Genomic DNA, 18602 nt, shown 5'->3' on the forward strand with positions numbered 1-18602 from the left:
CCAGAGCGCCCCCACAGGCTGTTTGATGTAAAGCAGGAGCCATCAGAGTGGGAGAGTGGGACCTGTGTTGTACAGACCAGAATTACACAGCCAGTTTTTCTCACATTTCAATATTCAAAATTGGATCATTCTTTCTGATTTGTTTGTAATATATCAAAAGCAGACACATTAGAAATTAGAATGCTATTAGACCAAAAAGATATATATGACGTGATGAGATGTGATTTGTCTGTAATATTAATTATATTATTATAATATATTATTTGCACAAATGAATACATCAACACTTGAATCAACTTTTTGTGGCAATAATAATTAAAATATAATTTCCTGAACTCATACAAAGACCATTAAAGGCACAGCAGCCTGAAAATCTTGTTGCAGAGGTGGCTGTGGATTCAACTGTTATCATTTATTTATGTAATAAATAAAATGTAAAAATAAAAATTACTTTAAAATGTATAGTTTATATTCATGATACATGGGCAGTATGCATCTACCTTCTTAGTGCACTAATGATTTTGCCCTTTGGTATCGAAACTGATTCAATTTAACATGGCACACAATAGGTAACGGAAGAATAGTCTTTTTAAGTAGCTTTTATTGAAAACACTTCTTAATTCAGTGGCTATGACATTATTTGCAACAAATATTACTTTAACAGCTTGCTTACTGAAGGACAATACAAAATAGACAAAATCATAAAAAAAAAAAATTATTATTTCAAGCTGACTGAAAAAATATCAGTTGACTAATCATAGCTGATAGATGTTTCATTTGAAAGTAGTTACAGTGAGTGGTTAGATTTTTGTACACAAATTAATAGTGGAGGGTTGACAACAAAATCAATACATGTAAAGTGAGACACTTTGTTTCAGTAATGAAGACTCACACATAAATACCTGAAAACTGCTGCAGCCATGAAGTTTACCATAGCCAGTGTCTATTACATGTCATTACACAGGATCACAAACACCGTGTCATTATTTAAGACAAGATTGTTCTTTACTGGCCTGCCTCATTAAATACATGTTAAGTAAAAAATAGCAACTGTAGTTTAATATAAAATGTTGTTTTGAATTACATCAGTGAGCTCCTGTTAACATCGATTGTTCCAGTAGTACAGGATCAAAAGCACCATTTGTTCAACTGAAACAGCTTCTCACAGCAGAAATGTTATGAAACTACAAGACTCATCGGTTTAATGGAGTGGGAATGCACTGATACTGTTAGTGGTTAGCAGATTAGCAGATCACAAGATTCAGAGCAGTACATTTGGATGGATTTGATTTATGGTTTAGCTGTTATGTATGTCTGGAGTTCAGTCAGTCTCTCACATTACAGACCAGAGATGCTAAACAGAGATGCACGTACATTTGAGGTATAATTTGACTTGTTTCTTGACTTATTGTGATTCAAGTTATAGGCCTGCCTTATTGATGTCGTCAAAGCTTTCACAGAAAAGATGAATAAGTTAAGACTATACCTTTGTTTATTTTTGGATCACGATGATCTGATGATTTTAAATTTTTACTTCTTCTGCAAATGACTGAACACATGACAGTGCATTTCGTACAATTTGGTCCAGGTATTGTGGTTAATGATGCTGTTGATCATTTTTTAGCTGACTTGGACTTCTTAGGTGTTTTGGCTCCTCCCTTCTTCTTGGGTGTTGTGACGTCTTTGTCACAAACCTCGCATACCCAAAGGCCTGAGGAGACAGATAGAATTAATTAATAACTTTAAAAGAGATAAACAAACATGCAAAACCAAGTTTTATTTGTCTGCCTACATTACATTCTGCTTGTATGTGTGTCCATCCACTCACCAGTAGGTATGGAGTCCATGCCCACGCAGAATGTGTGGTATCCTCGGTCACATTTGTCACAGAACATCATCTCGTCCTCATGGTGGGGCTGCTGGCACACAGTGCAGGTCTTACACTCCATACACTGCCAGCGATACGTCTGGATCACACCCACCAGCTCTGCGCTCATGTCCAAGCAGGACGGGTGTCCTAAAGTTGTTATGGACACGAAGACGTGTACAAAAACAAATATGCACACACAGAACCAGAGACATGCAGCCCCACACACACACACACACACACACACACACACACACACACACACACACACACACACACACACACACACACACACACACACACACACACACACACACACACACACAAATAAGAACATAACACATGCACACAGACACATATGAGGAAGCAAGTCAGACAAAAGACACAAACACAGACATGGTGTGAACAGGCCCAGCCATCAACATCCACACACACATGAATACACCGTCCTGTTATTTAAAGGACTTCAACACATAAAGGTCCACTAACATGTCACCATTAAAACGAAACAGCAAACATCTAGAAACGCCTCACATCTAACCTAAAAACAGGTCCGATGTATTGTCGGGATACCCATTGATAAGACATTAGTGGTTCAAAAAGTGACTTGTATACATATATGTTTATACTGTTTACTTGAAACAAGCTTTACTGTCTTAATGTAAACACTCACACAGCATTTTAAACACTGAAAGTACAGCACTTGCTTATGACACAATGAAAATGAAGTTGAAGTTGGTACAATGGACAACTGAACACTTCTTTTCACCAATGATAGAGATGATTCATTAGTCAATGACAATGATTTCATTATCATCTGTTAATGTTATGTACCACTGATATTAAATGAATGAGAGTCAGAGGGACAACTGATTTAGGATTACTTCTTATGTTAATCATTTTATTCTGGGGAGGATCGTTTACACAAAAATGTATACACATGGCATTAACATTGGCTAAATTGTGCTGATGTTATGTATCAAAAAACAAAATACACAAACAGGGAACTGTCCTTTAAAATGAATAGTGTGAACTTACCGCTGTTATCACATTGGGAGCAGTGAATGAGAGCCTCTGGCTTGCCCTTCTTGTTGGTCTCTTTACCCTTCTGGCAAATGCCACATATAGCATTGGGAATGACCTTAGGCTGCAAGGGCAGAATAATGCTATAAAAACCACGGTTTTCCTGCAGTCATGGACAATATAGAAGTTCAACAAATATGTAATGCCTGGAAAAAAAACTAAAATAGCACTTTATCCTGACTAACGAAGGCCTTTTCTACGTTTAGGAGCACAACAAACGAATAACATGTTGACTGGTTTATACACTTTAAACATAAATTGCATCACCTAGCATGAAAGCTGCCTAAGTTGAATTTCTGAACTCATGTAACAAAATTCACTTTGTTTTCCTGTTATTCATGGACAAAGCATGTGTTTTTTGTTTAGTCTACATCATGTCCAGTTACTTCTAACGCCTCAAGATAGTGACATTGTTCATTAAATTGTCCCCCGACAGGAGGTGAGCAAGTTAGACCTAACAGCCATAGGTACAAACTATTGGTCAATAAAAGCCATGGTTTTGTAATGCTGAAGACTAGATACAAAGCAGAGAACTAAACCCACAGAAAAACAGCAGCAGGAGAGGGAAATAAGAAAAAGGAGGAGCTGGACGCAGCCCCCTGTGTACATTGTCATACATACTCACTATGCATTTGCAAATAAATACTCCAATTCAACAGTTCACACCTTTGCACTCGCTGCATTACTGAAAACATTGGTGAAAGGATCGCCCCTATTGCTATTGTGAGCTGGATTTGTGGCCACATGAAATGCTTCCATTACTAGCAGTGTCCAGCCAACACTATATTAAGTCCAATAAGTCTGCTTGACGCCTGCACAGTCAAAACATCTCATCCACACAGAAAAATCCAAAATGAGCAATTCATGAGGTTGAATCCAGCTAGTTTTATTCTAAATGAACTGAATTTGGTCAACACAAGAAATACTGTATTTTATGTACATAAAAGAAAAAGTGCTCACTTTCAGGCATGTTTGCTTTTATATAATCTGGTAGCTTTTGTATGGCGTCATATAGCTCTAAACATTACGTATAATTCAGAAACAGAGGCATACACACAGAGACATGATTAAGTGGGAACTTTATACTGGCTGACCACACACACTCATCCACAGCTAGTGGATCCCACAGACTTTAGATCAGTGGATCATATGGTATAAACATCATGTTTTTACTTTTGTTGACATGTAAGTGATTATGTCTCTGCTATTAAGAGATTTCTATCATGTAAATAAGTGAGAAGGTCATGCTAACCTGTTAGCTGTGCCTCCCATCTGCCTGGGCTGAATGTACATTATCTAGTGAAACTCTACTCAATCTTGCAACTCGTTGTGATAACAATGGCCCTCAAATTCAACATATCTCACTTACAAAATACCAAAACTTTCACAGCTCCTTCTGAGAATCAAACCAGCACCACATATTTTTGGGTAGACTGAGAGACTGATACTGCTGCAGTTGATGTTTATGTTAATGTAATTAATGTAATATTACTGTATGCAACTGCATCACACAGTGAATCCAATATTTCTATCTCCATGATGTCCCATCTATGTATAAGCTAAAGAAAGGCTGTTTAGCTTCCAATTTCTGCAGCCTGAATGTGTCACGTTAACAGTGCAATATAGATTTAACATGTATTTAACATCCAACACGTATCACATTATGAACAAAATACTTCTGCAGAGGCAATTAAGTCAATCTAATTCCAACTTTGTTGTTCATTATTAGTTTTTATTCATGAGCCGTTTGTGAAATACCACACTACTAATCATGAGGTCTTCATTAACCAGATGGTAGCCAGACCAGAGCGAAGTAACGTTAATCAGCTAGCAGCCTGCATCACTGACTCAAAGTTTTGTCACATATGGAGACATAAAAGTCAGGCAACCGTTCTCCTACTGCGAGTTCCTGACCAGGGGAAATCTACTGGAAAGGGGACTGACACATTTCAACTTTACTTTGGCCGATTTACCAGAGTTACAAAATTATGGATCATATCTGTACAGTATTTTTCAAACATAGAAATGCCTGAAAGGTATTACATCTCTAGGTCCTTTGTACTCATCACAAATTGATACAGTACAGTTATATTACGTTACTGACTAATTCTGGTGAATTCTGGCTACCAACATGCCATGCCATGTCTGTGGGCTAAAAATGATCTAATCAAGTCAAAGTTAAGTTTAGTCAAACTTAAACACACGGAAAGTGGTAACTGTTTTAAAACAGACACTAGAAAAGGACCATGCCCACACCACAAAGCTGAGCTGAACTCAACTGGACTGACCCCAGGTCCACCATACTCTAATTAATGGTAATATACCAGCATATTTTTAGGTGTTTTAGGAAATTTTCTTTTGCAAGGTTGAGGATTGAAAAATGAAATAAAAATCAATGTGGCTAGAGCTATAGGGAAAACTTTACACTGGTACATTGAAATAATACTATTTTCCCCATCTACAGTGCCTTGAACATTTAGATGAAATTCAAGGCCTTTATTTAAAATGACTACCAAAGATGTGCTATGACTGGGTGTAGGTAAAGATAAGCGGATGTGGGACTCCAAACTCAGACAGATAGCGTACAGCCTACTTCTAGCTCAGCTCAGCAACAGTGTGAACAAGGTCAGCAAGTCCTCATCTCTCCAAGATGACATTATAGGGACAGGTAAACCTCATGTCAAACAGCTGTCTGATACGTACTAACAGATTAACAGTACATCACATGGTGTATAAACAAAGAATATTATTATACCAATACACACTTAAAACATTAGGGTTAAGTGCATTCTACACTTCAGATATAAATATTAAAATTCTCTAATGTTAACATCAACTACTTTTTAAAAGCAACCACAAAGTGTATGTGGTTTATATTTTCTATATCAGTATAACAAAAAGACTTTTTTTTTCAAAAATGAAAAAGGAAAACTAGCAGCCAAAACATCCACTTACTTGTCTTGGAAGTATCATTTTTTTGACAAGTGAGGACAGACAAGAGGTATATTGAAGACATTCAAAAGGAAAAAAACTTTTAAAGTTCAAATTTGTCTTCGCTGAAAACCCAAAAAAGTGAAAGTGCAGTGAAAAAGAAACAAGTGAACTGTTCCTTTAAAATGTTCTTATTGCTCACAGTCTGGTATAAAGAGGGGGAAAAAAGCCACATGGCAATCATAAAAACAAAAACTGAAGACAGGACCCCCAGTGTGCGACTGTGTGTGACTGTGTGAGAATGAGAGTGTGTGTGTGTGTGTGTGTGTGTGTGTGTGTGTGTGTGTGTGTGTGTGTGTCTGTGTCTGTGTGTGTGTGTGTGTGTGTGTGTGTGAACCAGATTTTCCCAGCTGACAAACTGTAGAAGCCGGAGAACAAAGTGAAGAAAGCTAGGGAGGGGTGGCGGGATGATGGAGTAAGGGAGTGGTAGTAGTAGAAAGAGGAGGAGGGGGTAGAAAAGTGCTGCTGCTGTTGTTGGAGAAGAGTTCAGGTGGTTTTGTCCTCTACCTTGTACCCTGGGGTGGCTTTGTGGGAGGCAGAATGGCGATGGCTGCCGTCTTTGCCCGGCGTGGATGTCCTGTCTTTGGCCTTGGACTTGTGGCCATGTCCACCTACTCCCTCCTGGCTCTCCACATCTGATGTGTTGCCTGAAGAACTGTCCTGTAGAGGAACAGAAGAGGAGAGAAAAAATAATGTATTTCCATGTAGATATCTGAGTTTAGTAGAGGTTAATGGCTCGGACATGGGATCTAGAATCCATCACGCAGTTGCTTGCATAGTTGCATAGTAGACTTCCACCATTAAGCATCTGTATCACTGGGATGGATGATAGACCCAGGCAACTAGAGTAGTACACCCTAATGTCTTACAGATGAGTTCTTGTTCTTTTTTTCATCCTTGCCATCTTCGGCGTCGTCCGAGTCAGGTTCTGAGTCCAGTGCCGGGAGCTCTGGATCCAGTGGTGGCTCAAACAGAGCTGTGTTCAACGGCAAGTATCGCAGCTCATTGGGAGAGTACCTGTCATGCACAACACAATGATGCATCAGGGCCAAAACATTCAGCACAGCAATAGATAATACAGGCTGACAGCCTGTCCAGAAAACACAACATCACTTAGGAAAAGGCAACATCATTTTGGGTTTATTATGTTGAATACAAAAAGAGGATAATTGGAAGCAAAAGCATTTGTGTAAGTGTGTAATGTACCTTTTGTAGTAGTCTTGGAACTGTCCTGGTATGAGAGCCACAGGGTAGGGCCCCGTCCTTGTCAGCTCTGGAGCCAGCACCTTGAATCTGCCCTGGGGAACCTGGATAATCTGAGAAAACACACAAACTCATGTCAATATGCAAATGCATGTCAATATTGTGAGCACAGTCAATGACACACAAAGTTGTTTTCTGAATCTCAGGGAATATAATCTATTTCACCAGATTGTACTTACATGTGTCTGGAGGTCAAAGTAAGCTCTCCTCTCTTCCATACGCTCCCTGTTGAAGTTACTGTTGAACTCTGCAGCTTTTTTAGCCGCCTTCTTAATATACTCAGGAACCTTGCTGGCCTCCACCTTCTGAGGGTTCTGCTGCTGCATTTGCTATGAAAGGCAACAGACAAAGACTGTAAGAGATATGGGCATACATGTGTGTAGAGGACATTAAACGGATTGCTGTAAGATAAAATGCCATAGTAATCATCAGCCACAGGATGTGTCTTTAGTTTGTATACTTACAGAGTACTCCTTAGCTATTCTCTGTCGCTCTCTCTCCTGCAGTATGACTGAATACTCAGAGTGTTTGGTGGGATACTCCTTTATCATCAGATCGATCACCTCGTCGCTCCTCAGAGCTGTCAGACCTGGAAAAAAACAAGAGACACACTTTGACTGCATCAAGCACACTGATGACTTGCATGACCAAATATCATAAACAAGGTAGCACACTATTTGCACTCTAAATGCACAATGTTTAGAATGTTAGGATTTTGTTCAATGCAGTGAAACAATTTTAACTGGTCAAAGAGTGTCTGAGGTGTGGTTCCTACCCAGAGTACACTGTGTCTCAGTAATGACGTTCTGTTCCCGCAGGTAAAGCTTTTCTTTGTGGGACAAGTCTCTTCTCTCCATATCTACAGAGTAACAAAAAAATGACATCACTTCTTCTCCACATCAGAACATGAGTAAACTGTTATTACAACAGTATGACATAGCTACTACTAATGCCTATACTTGTGGTATTACTGTATTATTCCAGTAATAATCCTTGTAAATGAACAAGTACTATGACTGGAATGGGTCTCCTGTAAATCTACACACTACAAAGAAAGACTGACATATTACTATAGCATACTTTAACACTTTAACAGGTACAGTAGAGTTTTACTGCAGTCTTACCAGGGTACTTCCTCTTGAAGGATGTGACTCCCAGATACTCGCTGACCTGCTCCTGCAGCATGTAATACTCTCCTGTGTCATCTGGAGGCCACTTGTACTCTGTCAGGTTCTCTGCTGGGAAATATGTCGGGCTGGAGGGGGATGGAGAAACAACAGGGGTTGAGGATAAAAACTCTAGATTCTGTGGTATTTCTTTATGAGAATGGAGTATATGATAGGAAGATGGGAGAGACTGTCAAATTCTCAGCTGGGAGAGCAAATTGAACCAAAAATCACACATAATGCTATGTGGAAATTGTATTTTAAAATAAAGTATGTGAAGTGGAACATATGTGGGGGTACATGTGTAAATCCTGCAACCAAGAGCAGACAACCGACAGTTATGTCTTTCAGTTTACATGTATATACAAATACATTACAGCAACAGGGGTACAGCAAATGGGAAAATATATTTTAACAAAAGCCTGAGCCTGTGAGCCCCTAGGTTATCAAGACTGCTTAAAAAATCCTGCCAATGTCAATTAAGTATCAAGTCAACCTACCCAAGGTCTTGACTGGAGGTGTCACAGCTCCGAGAGCTGTCCCCTGAACCCATTCTCCTTCTCTTGGGAGGCTGGCTGCCATCATTGGACTCCTCTTCTATGACATCCTCCTACAGCGGAAAATAAAGTAAAACATAATTAATATTAATAATGCAAGGATAGTCTCAATGAGGCTGTCCCTCCTTCTGATTTAAGCGGACACATGGCAGTATTTCTCATTAAAATCAGGCTTAGTATTTCTTAAACATCTTTATCACTGGAGCCTGCATTGCATTCACAGCCCTGGACAGCCATTCTAGGCAGCAGTGGAAGACTCAAAGAGGCTCAAACAGCCACATCAATACACACTCCACAATCTTGCATAAGGCAAGAAACACAGCAGCCATGTATAAAACACTTACTTGAACAATAGGGAAAACACGCATGTCAAACAAATAGTGTACATTTTTTCAGCATCCTCAGACATCAGCATCACTTCTCAGCCATCACAAAAAACACCATTATTCCTTAAACCAGTGTGCACAGTCCAAAAGGCTTTGAGAAAAACACCATGTCAAAATGTAGTTACATTATACTTTATTTGCAATAAGGCGAGGGAAAACCCTCAAAAATAACGATTGTCTAGTCTAACGTTACGTTAATGTGTTCACTAACGTTACAGAAGTCCTGTCTGTAGTTGGACCCCTTTTAGAACAGAATTAGGGGATATTTGGCCCCCCATACAGGAGTATTTTTAAAGCCCAAACACTATGTGATTCTGTGAAAAAATACTACAAATTACGTCGGTGTAAAACAACAACAAAGTCATGAGTGGTGACAGAGAAGGCAAAGGCAAAGGCACAGAAAAAGGCTAACGTTACCGCTGTCAAACCACTTATGTCTATAGAATTTAACGATATGTTTCCTATGTGGACATTTAAAAAAATCATAAATGTTTATAAATACGATTCGGAAAATACAAGCCATCCCTAATGTTGAGCACACCTCTGAAAACAAAGGGGTGATGCCACTGTCGCTAACAGTTGACATTCATGGAGGGAGGTAGCTAGTCGTAGCCGTTAGCTGAGGAAGCAACCATGCAGAGCTCCGTGAACAGAGCTAATTATTATTCGCGTTTTCGGCAGAATACAAATGTCACCTTTATGGATTGTGCTCCAGGAGTAGCGGGGTTGCTATCGCAGGGCGGTCTAAGTGGGAGCACAGCAGCCATATTTCGCTAGATTAAGCCTGCCGCTAGGCTAGCTCACTAGCCACTTCTTCGTTTTCTTCTTCTTTTACGGTTTTGTGGCGGTTGGAAAACGTTAAAATAGATAATCGCCACCTTCTGGGCTGGAGTGTCGGTTGGGAATGGCCTATTATCTCGCTACATCTTAATTGTGATTGGTATTTAAATGATATACCCAATAATTATATTGTGCAATATTCCGTCAATTTAAATATTACTGTACGGCAATACTTATCATCATCGTTCGAATGATATTGAAAGAAGTCTGTATCAGCAGTCTCAAAATACTGTTTAAACAGCACCACTCTGCGGCAGTCCGAAGGCATTGCAGTGCTCGGCCCGTGGAGGTGGCTTTTATTTTGAAAATACAAACCACGTACGGGAAGTCGGAGGGGAAAATCAGCTGGAATCCGCGGAAATCATCAACACGACTATTTTCCTTCACTTAGCTAGCTATCCGCCTGTCAACTTCCATTTCTCCCTTCCTTCCTTTTTGCTGTCAAAACGCCACACTGGCGATGTCGGAGTCATACGGTAAGGAGGCTGTGTTGACAAGTGGCCACCATTAACATCTTCATGTAGCCACAGAAATGGGACGAGGCAGGTGTGTCGAGAGAGCTTTTTTCTCATCATAAATAGATAGCTGACAGGCTAACCGAGCCGTTGGTGAAGGCTGCTGGCCTTAAATATGGCATGTCAGCGTAAGTAATACCACAGAGGTTACACAGCAGACTATACCGTCGCCGTGAAGACAAAATGCATCGAGTTTGTGAGGTTAGCGGCATGGACAGGACGCTGATACCTGGGGACAGGGCTGGGGATGATGGTGCTGACATAAAGATCCGACTGAGCTGTGTTTCCTGTAAACTAGACATAATGCAAGAAATGTAGGGGATACCTATTGAGGTTACACTCATGGTTTGTGAGGGATTGTCTTAGCTTCACCGTTTTATACTAGGATGACCATGACTTTGAAGTGGAGCTGGGATACTACTGTACAGTCCCACCACCATCCATACATGTCAGTGTTTAGTGTGTTTATTTGTGGATAAACTCACATTCCCCAATCCCAATGAATGAGCTATGATTATATTACCACAGCTGATTATGATTATGGATTAACTACAATTTAAAGCATAACTGTTCATAATTGTACACCCCAAAGCTGTATACTACTATGCTGTATTGTGTTTTGCTGTATTTCATGATGGTATGGATATGGATTCTAGAGGGCAATACTAATGTCAATATTTGAGAGTTATAAAATCCAACAATATGTCTGCTGCTATTTGTAAATTAACACAAATACTTAAATTAAACATGGTTTTTAATAAAGTATTTTTGATCTGATTTAATGGTAGCTTGGTGGCTGTAGAATGGTGACACTGTTTCTACATATCACAAACATGTCTTTGACATTTCTGTACTTCAATTTCTTAATACATGTCAACTGACATATATGATACTAATATAAGTGTAATAAGCTGTTATTGTCCGAAAATATCACCCCAGCTCATGTATTAGTCTGGTTCTAGTGACAGTCATGATTGCTGTAACAGTAGACAGATCTTGTGTTGTGTTATATGTTTATAAATACTGCTATTTTTGTGTTCCCATCCTCAGATTTCCTGTTTAAATTCCTGGTGATTGGGAATGCTGGAACAGGCAAATCCTGCCTGCTGCACCAGTTCATAGAGAAGAGATGTAAGTCAGAAAGATGCAACACACCGTTCATTATTTACTGTTAAAAGACAGTTGCTCTGGCCTCTATTTTAAGTGCAGTACTGTAGTGTTGTCTAAAAGCCCAAGAATTATAATATGCATTATAATAGTGTGGCTTTTCAGACAAATGCTTACACCCTAATTAAGATGTAATTCACACCGTATTGTAGGCTATAACACACAAAAAATGTAAATGTACGTTCAGAGACACCAGTGTGTCTCTAGAGATGTGTTAAGTCTGGATAATGATATTCATTCTCTTACACTGTACTTCAGTATCTTTACTGAAAAGATACACTGCTGGCCATCACTATGTATTGCAGTTATATAATAATGATAATAATAATAATCATCATCATCATAATCATAATAACCATAACATGCCATGTTTTATTTTGTTTTCCAGTTAAGGATGAATCCAACCACACAATTGGAGTGGAGTTTGGCTCTAAGATCATCAATGTGGTGAACAAAATGGTCAAACTGCAGATTTGGGACACTGCAGGACAAGAAAGGTTCAGGTAGGGACAAATCCCAACGTAACTGTACACGGTCAATTACCACCTGGCAGATGATATCCCGGTAGCCTCTTTCTCAACACAACGCAGACATTTTGGCTCATCAAACACAGGTTTAAGTAATTACGTTAATTCACCGCATTGCATTGCATTAATGGCTGTAACAGAGCCATCATTAATTTCCGTAGTTCAAACCAATATGTCTGCTTTGAAAAACAGGGTGACAAAGATTTTGCTCCTTCTGACTATGGGTTTATCTCTGTGTGTGTGTGTGTGTGTGTGTGTGTGTGTGTGTGTGTGTGTGTGTGTGTGTGTGTGTGTGTGTGTGTGTGTGTGTGTGTGTCAGGTCTGTGACCAGGAGTTACTACAGAGGAGCAGCAGGAGCCCTGCTGGTCTATGATATCACCAGGTGAATCAGCCAATCACAGAATATGTTCTTTTTTTCAGCCAGTCCCTCCTCCTCTCTAAAAAGTAACTGTCTCTTTGTCTCTTTGTCTCTCTCTGTACACTGCAGTCGAGAGACATACAACGCTCTGACCACATGGCTGAGCGATGCCAGGATGCTGGCCAGTCAGAACATCGTCATCATCCTGTGTGGAAACAAGAAGGACCTGGACGCTGACAGAGAGGTCACGTTCCTGGAGGCCTCACGCTTCGCTCAGGAGAACGGTAAGATCGTCAGTTTGTGATCAAGTGGGATTCTTTGATAGTTTCTCTCAAGAAATGTACATCTGTTCTGAGAAAAGAAAGAATGATGCTGCTCACAGTGAATTGATGGTATTGTTAAGACTACAAAGGACTGAAATACCATATGCCTACTAGTGTCTGCAACTGAAATCGTGTGTGTGTGTGTCAGAGCTGATGTTCTTGGAGACCAGTGCTCTAACGGGGGAGAACGTTGAAGAGGCCTTTGTCCAGTGCGCTCGGAAAATCCTCAACAAGATAGAGTCAGGTAGGAACTGCAATCCTCACCTATAACCCTAACCCCCAGACTCACAATCCCTTCTTATCCTAACAGGATCAACAAGGCAGGATTAGGTATGTCTCCAGTAGCAGCTCTCATAGAGAATTTTAAGAGTTAAATTCAGACACAAAGCATAACTCCATCACTTACAATCCCCAACCCCTAAACCTTCAACTAGCTGGAGCATCGTTCCAGGAGAGCATCAACAAGATAAACAGAAATACTATCACATGAGGAGAGAAGACATCATCTGCAAACCAGATTAGTTAAACTTGGTATTATTATTATTATTATTTTTTTATACTTTTAAAGAAGCATAGAAATACAACCAAACATAGTGGAACAAACGGCTGCTCACCAATGCATTCATACAAACGTTATACTGTAACGGATCAGTAATCATCTCATGAGGTCACAAACACAATCCATTTTTCCCAGTATTGCAAGAATTTATCATGTAAGAGTCATTCTCTGTATACTTTGAACATTAGTCACAGTATCTACCCAGTCAGTCTTTGTTGGAGGTTCAGTCTGTAACCATTTTCCTGTTACAGCTGTCTTGCTGGTTGCTAATAATATCTTTAATAGATTACAATTACTCACAAAAATCACCATCTTTTCAGAGTTGGTGGCGATCCCAACATGAACCCCGGTCTCTCCACTCACCTTGTCTCTCTTTTTCAGGGGAGCTGGATCCAGAGAGGATGGGTTCAGGGATCCAGTATGGCGATGCCGCATTACGACAGCTTCGCTCTCCTCGCCGTGCTCAGCCACAGGGCACCCAGGAGTGTGGCTGCTAGTGGACGAGCCCAGCAAAACACACGCAGACAAGGTGAAAGGACCAGAGTACCACCGTGTGTGCATTATGAGATGAGGATATTTTTGCTGTTTCATGCCACAGAATAAGATTTAGATAAGAGTGTCAGAACTGGAGCGACTTGACATTCTGCTCATTGCTCTCAGCTCTGTGCGTCTGCTGTACTCAGCCACTCCTTGTCTTCCTCCTAACACTCAGCCTGTGTGACTTAAAGGATAAGACTGGTGATATTCTATATTTTTGTTATTGTCAACATATCCCACGAAAAGACCAAGACTCAGTACTTTTAAACATTTTAAAAGAGTTTATTTCATTAAGAAAAAGGCTCAATAATTAGCTAAAACATCTGGGTACTGTAGTGTTTAAACAACGTTACTCCAACTGGAGTAAACAGCTATGTTATTATGTTTGCATGTGATTAGTGTGTTTCAGGTTTGTGTGAAGACCAGAAGAAGAACCTCCTCGAGGGACCCAAACAATCTTGGGTTCAGGTTGCTACCCTGGTGACCCCTCTCCGACCTTCGACCTCTGCACGGAATCTTCAGAACCTTCGGAACCTTTTAAACCTTCGTTGTCATGGCAGCACCTGCAGAGAGCTGAAATGACTTCCCAGCCACACCCCCACTCTCAGAACTCTGAGCATCTCCAAGGTAACCAGAGACCGCCCACCCTCCAACATTCTGCTCCACTATTGGACCAAACCCTCCCCAGCCCTCCAATCAGGCTGTGAATTACTGACGTGTATGTAACATGTCTCTCTCTCTCTCTCACCTTTCTATTTCCCTTTACCTGCTTACCACCCTATCTTTTTAGTACATTTTATCTTCTCACTTATTCCCATCTACCTTCCATCTCAACTACTTGTTTTTGGGAAATTTGCTTTCTTGCCTTTTTGTGTTCAAATTAAACAAACGAGAAAAAAAACGTGCTAATCAGTTGGCTTTAAAGGTGTTAGTAGGGGGATTTTTGAATTTTGGAGCGAGCCAGGCTAGCCTTTTCTCCCTTCTTTCACTCTTTATGCTAAGCTAAGATAATCGCCTCCTGGCCCCAGCTTAATACTTAGACAGATATTTAGATATAGACATGAGGTATTGATTTTCTCATCTAACTCTTAGCAAGAAAATAATTCTCCCAAAATGTTGAACTATTCCTTTAACCACATACATATTTTAAACCATGCCCCCTTACAGTACTTCATCCACATGCTGTTAACTTCTTGCTCACCTGTTGTAAACACACCACTAACTGACTACCCATACATTTGCACTCCCTGTACGCCTATTTCACTCCCTTCTTACACTGTCTTGCATTGTTTACATCCCATCATTCCCTCTGTTACCTTCCTACACGTCTGCTTACCGGTCTACCTGCCCGTCTCTTTACGCAGCTCTCTGCCTTTCGAAATCTCTCCTGTCGCCCCTACAGCATCTTACACTCTGTACAGTGTTTCTGTATATACAGATTGACGCATGTTTTCTCAAACTGAATATCAGAGTATTTCATTATGAAGAGATATTATATGTATATTTAAGTAGAAATCATATCCAGCATCTGTTTCATGCTCCACTGTATTATTATCATGTTAAGCTACAATACACTGGCAACTTGTAAACAGTATGGATGGGCAGTACTGTTTGCAGCAATTCTGTTTGTTTGTATATGGGACAAGCTGATGTGGATCACGTTATGGACTAACACATTTATATAGAAAAATGCAGTTTTATCATCATAGATTAAAAAACAGAGGCAGCCTGACATATTCTGAGCATATTTTTGTCTTTCTGATATAGATCATTTAAATAATTTAGAGTATGAAAGTTACGTCATCTTTTAATTTACAATGGCACATTCAGCATTCAGTTAAATGAGTAATCTGACAGTGTAACACACGCGTCTTTATCCAAAGGATTCCAGTCATGACTAATGTCAGATCCCTCTCAGTTATAAATGATGCCTGTTTACATGAATACCTCACTGACTGTGGCCAGCTGAGGGGTAATACTAACTGACTACATTACAAGTTTTAGCAGTGGTTTGAAACTATCTGATGTGTGTTTGATTTTAATTTGTCTCCAAAGACACTTTATGTCTCCTGTTTTAAACTTTTTAGCCACATAATGCTCTCGACAAAATTATTTGGGAATTATTTGAAGATTCAGGTTTAGAGGTTTGTTTTACATTGGTGTATTCAAGCATTACATGTTGCTCATGTTTTTAATGTTTTTTACACTTATGCCCAACTTGTAAATCAAGCACACTTCAAACTGTAGAAATATTTCACATTAGATTTGATCTGATAGTGGCTTTCGCTGCTCCACGTCAGGTTGCTGTGTTCTTGTGTTTATGTCATCAAGTCCTTTTGTTTATATTTATGTATGTCTCATGTCATTATGAATATCATGGATTTTTAATTTATTGTGTATGATAAAAGCATATGTTTTTAAAATAAAAACTACTACAAATATAGCACTTGTCTTTGAAAAGCATTTTTTGTTGGTTTAATCCACGGTTTTTGAGATGTTCCATTGTGTTGTTGATGTTAGATGTCTTTCTTTAAAGAGAGTGAAGTGAATAATTTGTGTTATTTGGTAGAGATGAACAGATAACAGTTAGCAGGTGGAAAAGTGATTTATTAAAAGCGTTGCACCACACCATTTAACCTCAACAGTCTTTTCCTCTATGTTAAAAGCCTAAAATGTAAACATAAAAATGTAAAGTATCATGGCATTTTACAGTAAATTAGATCATTGGATTACATTAGATGTGAGGAACAGCAGAAGCCCACAATCTGACTCTTTTTCACGAAAACCAGATTCTTCGCTGTGAAGTTTGTCAACAGTTGAAACTTCAGTGCTTCTGGTGTCTTATTAGTCATAATCTCTAAGTGGGAGGACACTATCATGGATTAAAGGAATATTTAGGTTTGATGGATCTCTGCTATATGTTACTAAATAAACCTAGAAAAACGTGACAAATATAATATCTCCTCACCAAGCGTAAAATGTCTCTACAGTATTAAGAGGATCATAATATTGCAGTTTCACATCTGTTGTTGAAGTATATTCCAGTATAACTTAAAAACACTGAAAAACAAATTTTTTATAAACGCAAGTAATGTAACACTGAACTCAGAGCTGCAACAACAAAAAGCACAGGCCTCCTATCCTCCCATCCTTTTTTATGCACAATATTCACATCAATAACATCAATAACTACAGTTGCAAAGGAACAAGTCTTTATGGCACAGAGATGACTTCTCATGATTGCTGAAAACAACATGGTTTTGATGAACCCTTCACACAAAGGTTGTGTGAGTACAAATAACATTATCTGATCAATATATTTACATAAACATACAAACAACTATACATAGATACAAAAGATCAATGAATTACATGAAAACTAGTTATCAAGGTATTCTGTACAAATGAAAAGGTGACTAATCATCAAAGTGCTGTTTGATTTGGTCATACTTTACAGCGTATGCTGCTTTAAGCAGTAAATGCTTCTGACTAAAGGTAATCGGCTTTATGTCCATTGTTATGTGTCACTTTTGGTTCAAAAGCATATTCAGTAACTAATGATAAAGACATTTGGCCTCAACAATAAACGTTTGATTGTTATGCTTTGAAAATAACCTAAATGATCTGTATGTCAATTTTAATATTACATTTTTCTGGTGGAAAGAATCTCATGACCAGTGAACACATAAAAGAGACCCTTCAGTTCATAGTCATCCCATGGCTTTAAAAGTCACTCACATCTATTTTCACAAATGCAGTTACCGTACGAAACTATTTTAAGTCAATTATATGTAAAAGTGTTAATGAGCTCATGTGAAAATGAAACAGCCACATCACACAACTGCCAGTGATTCATTATTTATCTAAACCAGGTCAGTTAGGATCAATCCATAAACCTTACCATTAAATCTACAAGAGCCAGTTCAAAAGCTGTAAAACTCTTAAACAGACATATTTCTGCACGTCAATCAATACTTTGCACTCAGCACAAAAATGCCTATCCACATCGAAAGCTGCATGAATTTGACAAAAACATTTGATTGATTAAACCATCTTGCTGTGCTTAGCTGGATGTTTTGGAATACAAACAATTTTATTGTGTTTGTTTTTGTGTGTATGTGTATACAATAACTGTATATGTACATTCTTCATATTCGTGGTCTCACGTTTGATCTCAGAAGCGTTTTTAAGAAGGCATGACCACCTTCATTACCCCTGTGAGTCCACTGATATCCCTGTATAAAGAATATGGACACATTGTATAGCCTGTGTTTAAAGGGACTGCTTCAAAGTAAAATGGCTGTAAAATGCATTTATTTGCATTTACTCTCATCAAAATATCTGTATGCGGTAGATGTATCCATTAATTAGACATTTACTTTAAATCATTTCTTTAAAGAGTCTCTTCTACCCTGTAAAATGTTTCTTATTGTATATATTAAAATTGATTTATATAAAAAACA

At 39.0% G+C, this 18602-nt stretch overlaps 2 protein-coding genes across 3 annotated transcripts; one reads left to right on the forward strand and one right to left on the reverse strand.

Moving 5' to 3' along the window:
• Positions 1 to 584: 584 nt before the first annotated feature.
• Positions 585 to 10122, reverse strand: phf10 (PHD finger protein 10). Of its 2 annotated transcripts, XM_070905705.1 has the most exons (12): positions 10009 to 10122; positions 8871 to 8980; positions 8329 to 8459; positions 7980 to 8063; positions 7669 to 7793; positions 7384 to 7533; positions 7148 to 7257; positions 6811 to 6958; positions 6449 to 6601; positions 2906 to 3014; positions 1829 to 2017; positions 585 to 1711 (listed from the first exon to the last, which is right to left on the reverse strand). In XM_070905705.1, exons 1-12 carry the CDS (start codon positions 10078 to 10080, stop codon positions 1614 to 1616), a joined length of 1479 nt encoding a protein of 492 aa, XP_070761806.1. In that variant the 5' UTR covers positions 10081 to 10122; the 3' UTR covers positions 585 to 1613. The 2 variants fall into 2 exon arrangements, with proteins under 2 accessions (XP_070761806.1, XP_070761889.1); XM_070905788.1 differs by lacking the exons at positions 585 to 1711; positions 1829 to 2017 and having other exon boundaries at positions 2758 to 3014.
• Positions 10123 to 10559: 437 nt separating this feature from the next.
• Positions 10560 to 14583, forward strand: rab4a (RAB4a, member RAS oncogene family). The gene is made up of 8 exons (XM_070905905.1): positions 10560 to 10629; positions 11719 to 11799; positions 12224 to 12338; positions 12682 to 12744; positions 12850 to 13004; positions 13192 to 13287; positions 13984 to 14131; positions 14539 to 14583. The coding sequence occupies exons 1-7, from the start codon at positions 10614 to 10616 to the stop codon at positions 14097 to 14099; spliced, it is 642 nt and encodes a 213-aa protein (XP_070762006.1). The 5' UTR covers positions 10560 to 10613; the 3' UTR covers positions 14100 to 14131; positions 14539 to 14583.
• The last annotated feature ends 4019 nt before the right edge of the window (positions 14584 to 18602 follow it).

This window comes from Enoplosus armatus, chromosome 1, assembly GCF_043641665.1.
Source record: "Enoplosus armatus isolate fEnoArm2 chromosome 1, fEnoArm2.hap1, whole genome shotgun sequence".
Taxonomy (NCBI): Eukaryota; Metazoa; Chordata; class Actinopteri; order Centrarchiformes; family Enoplosidae; genus Enoplosus; species Enoplosus armatus.

What these genes read in the sequence shown, in the direction of transcription:
- phf10 (XM_070905705.1), bottom strand. Translation starts at nt 10,080, where the DNA reads ATGGCTGCTGTGCTCCCACTTAGACCGCCCTGCGATAGCAACCCCGCT. An exon ending in CTGGAGCACAATCCATAAAG is followed by an intron (nt 8,981 to 10,008) that starts GTGACATTTGTA and finishes TTTCCGCTGTAG; the next exon opens with GAGGATGTCATAGAAGAGGA. An exon ending in CTTCAAGAGGAAGTACCCTG is followed by an intron (nt 8,064 to 8,328) that starts GTAAGACTGCAG and finishes GTTACTCTGTAG; the next exon opens with ATATGGAGAGAAGAGACTTG.
- rab4a (XM_070905905.1), top strand. An exon ending in GCAGGACAAGAAAGGTTCAG is followed by an intron (nt 12,339 to 12,681) that starts GTAGGGACAAAT and finishes TGTGTGTGTCAG; the next exon opens with GTCTGTGACCAGGAGTTACT. An exon ending in ACGCTTCGCTCAGGAGAACG is followed by an intron (nt 13,005 to 13,191) that starts GTAAGATCGTCA and finishes TGTGTGTGTCAG; the next exon opens with AGCTGATGTTCTTGGAGACC.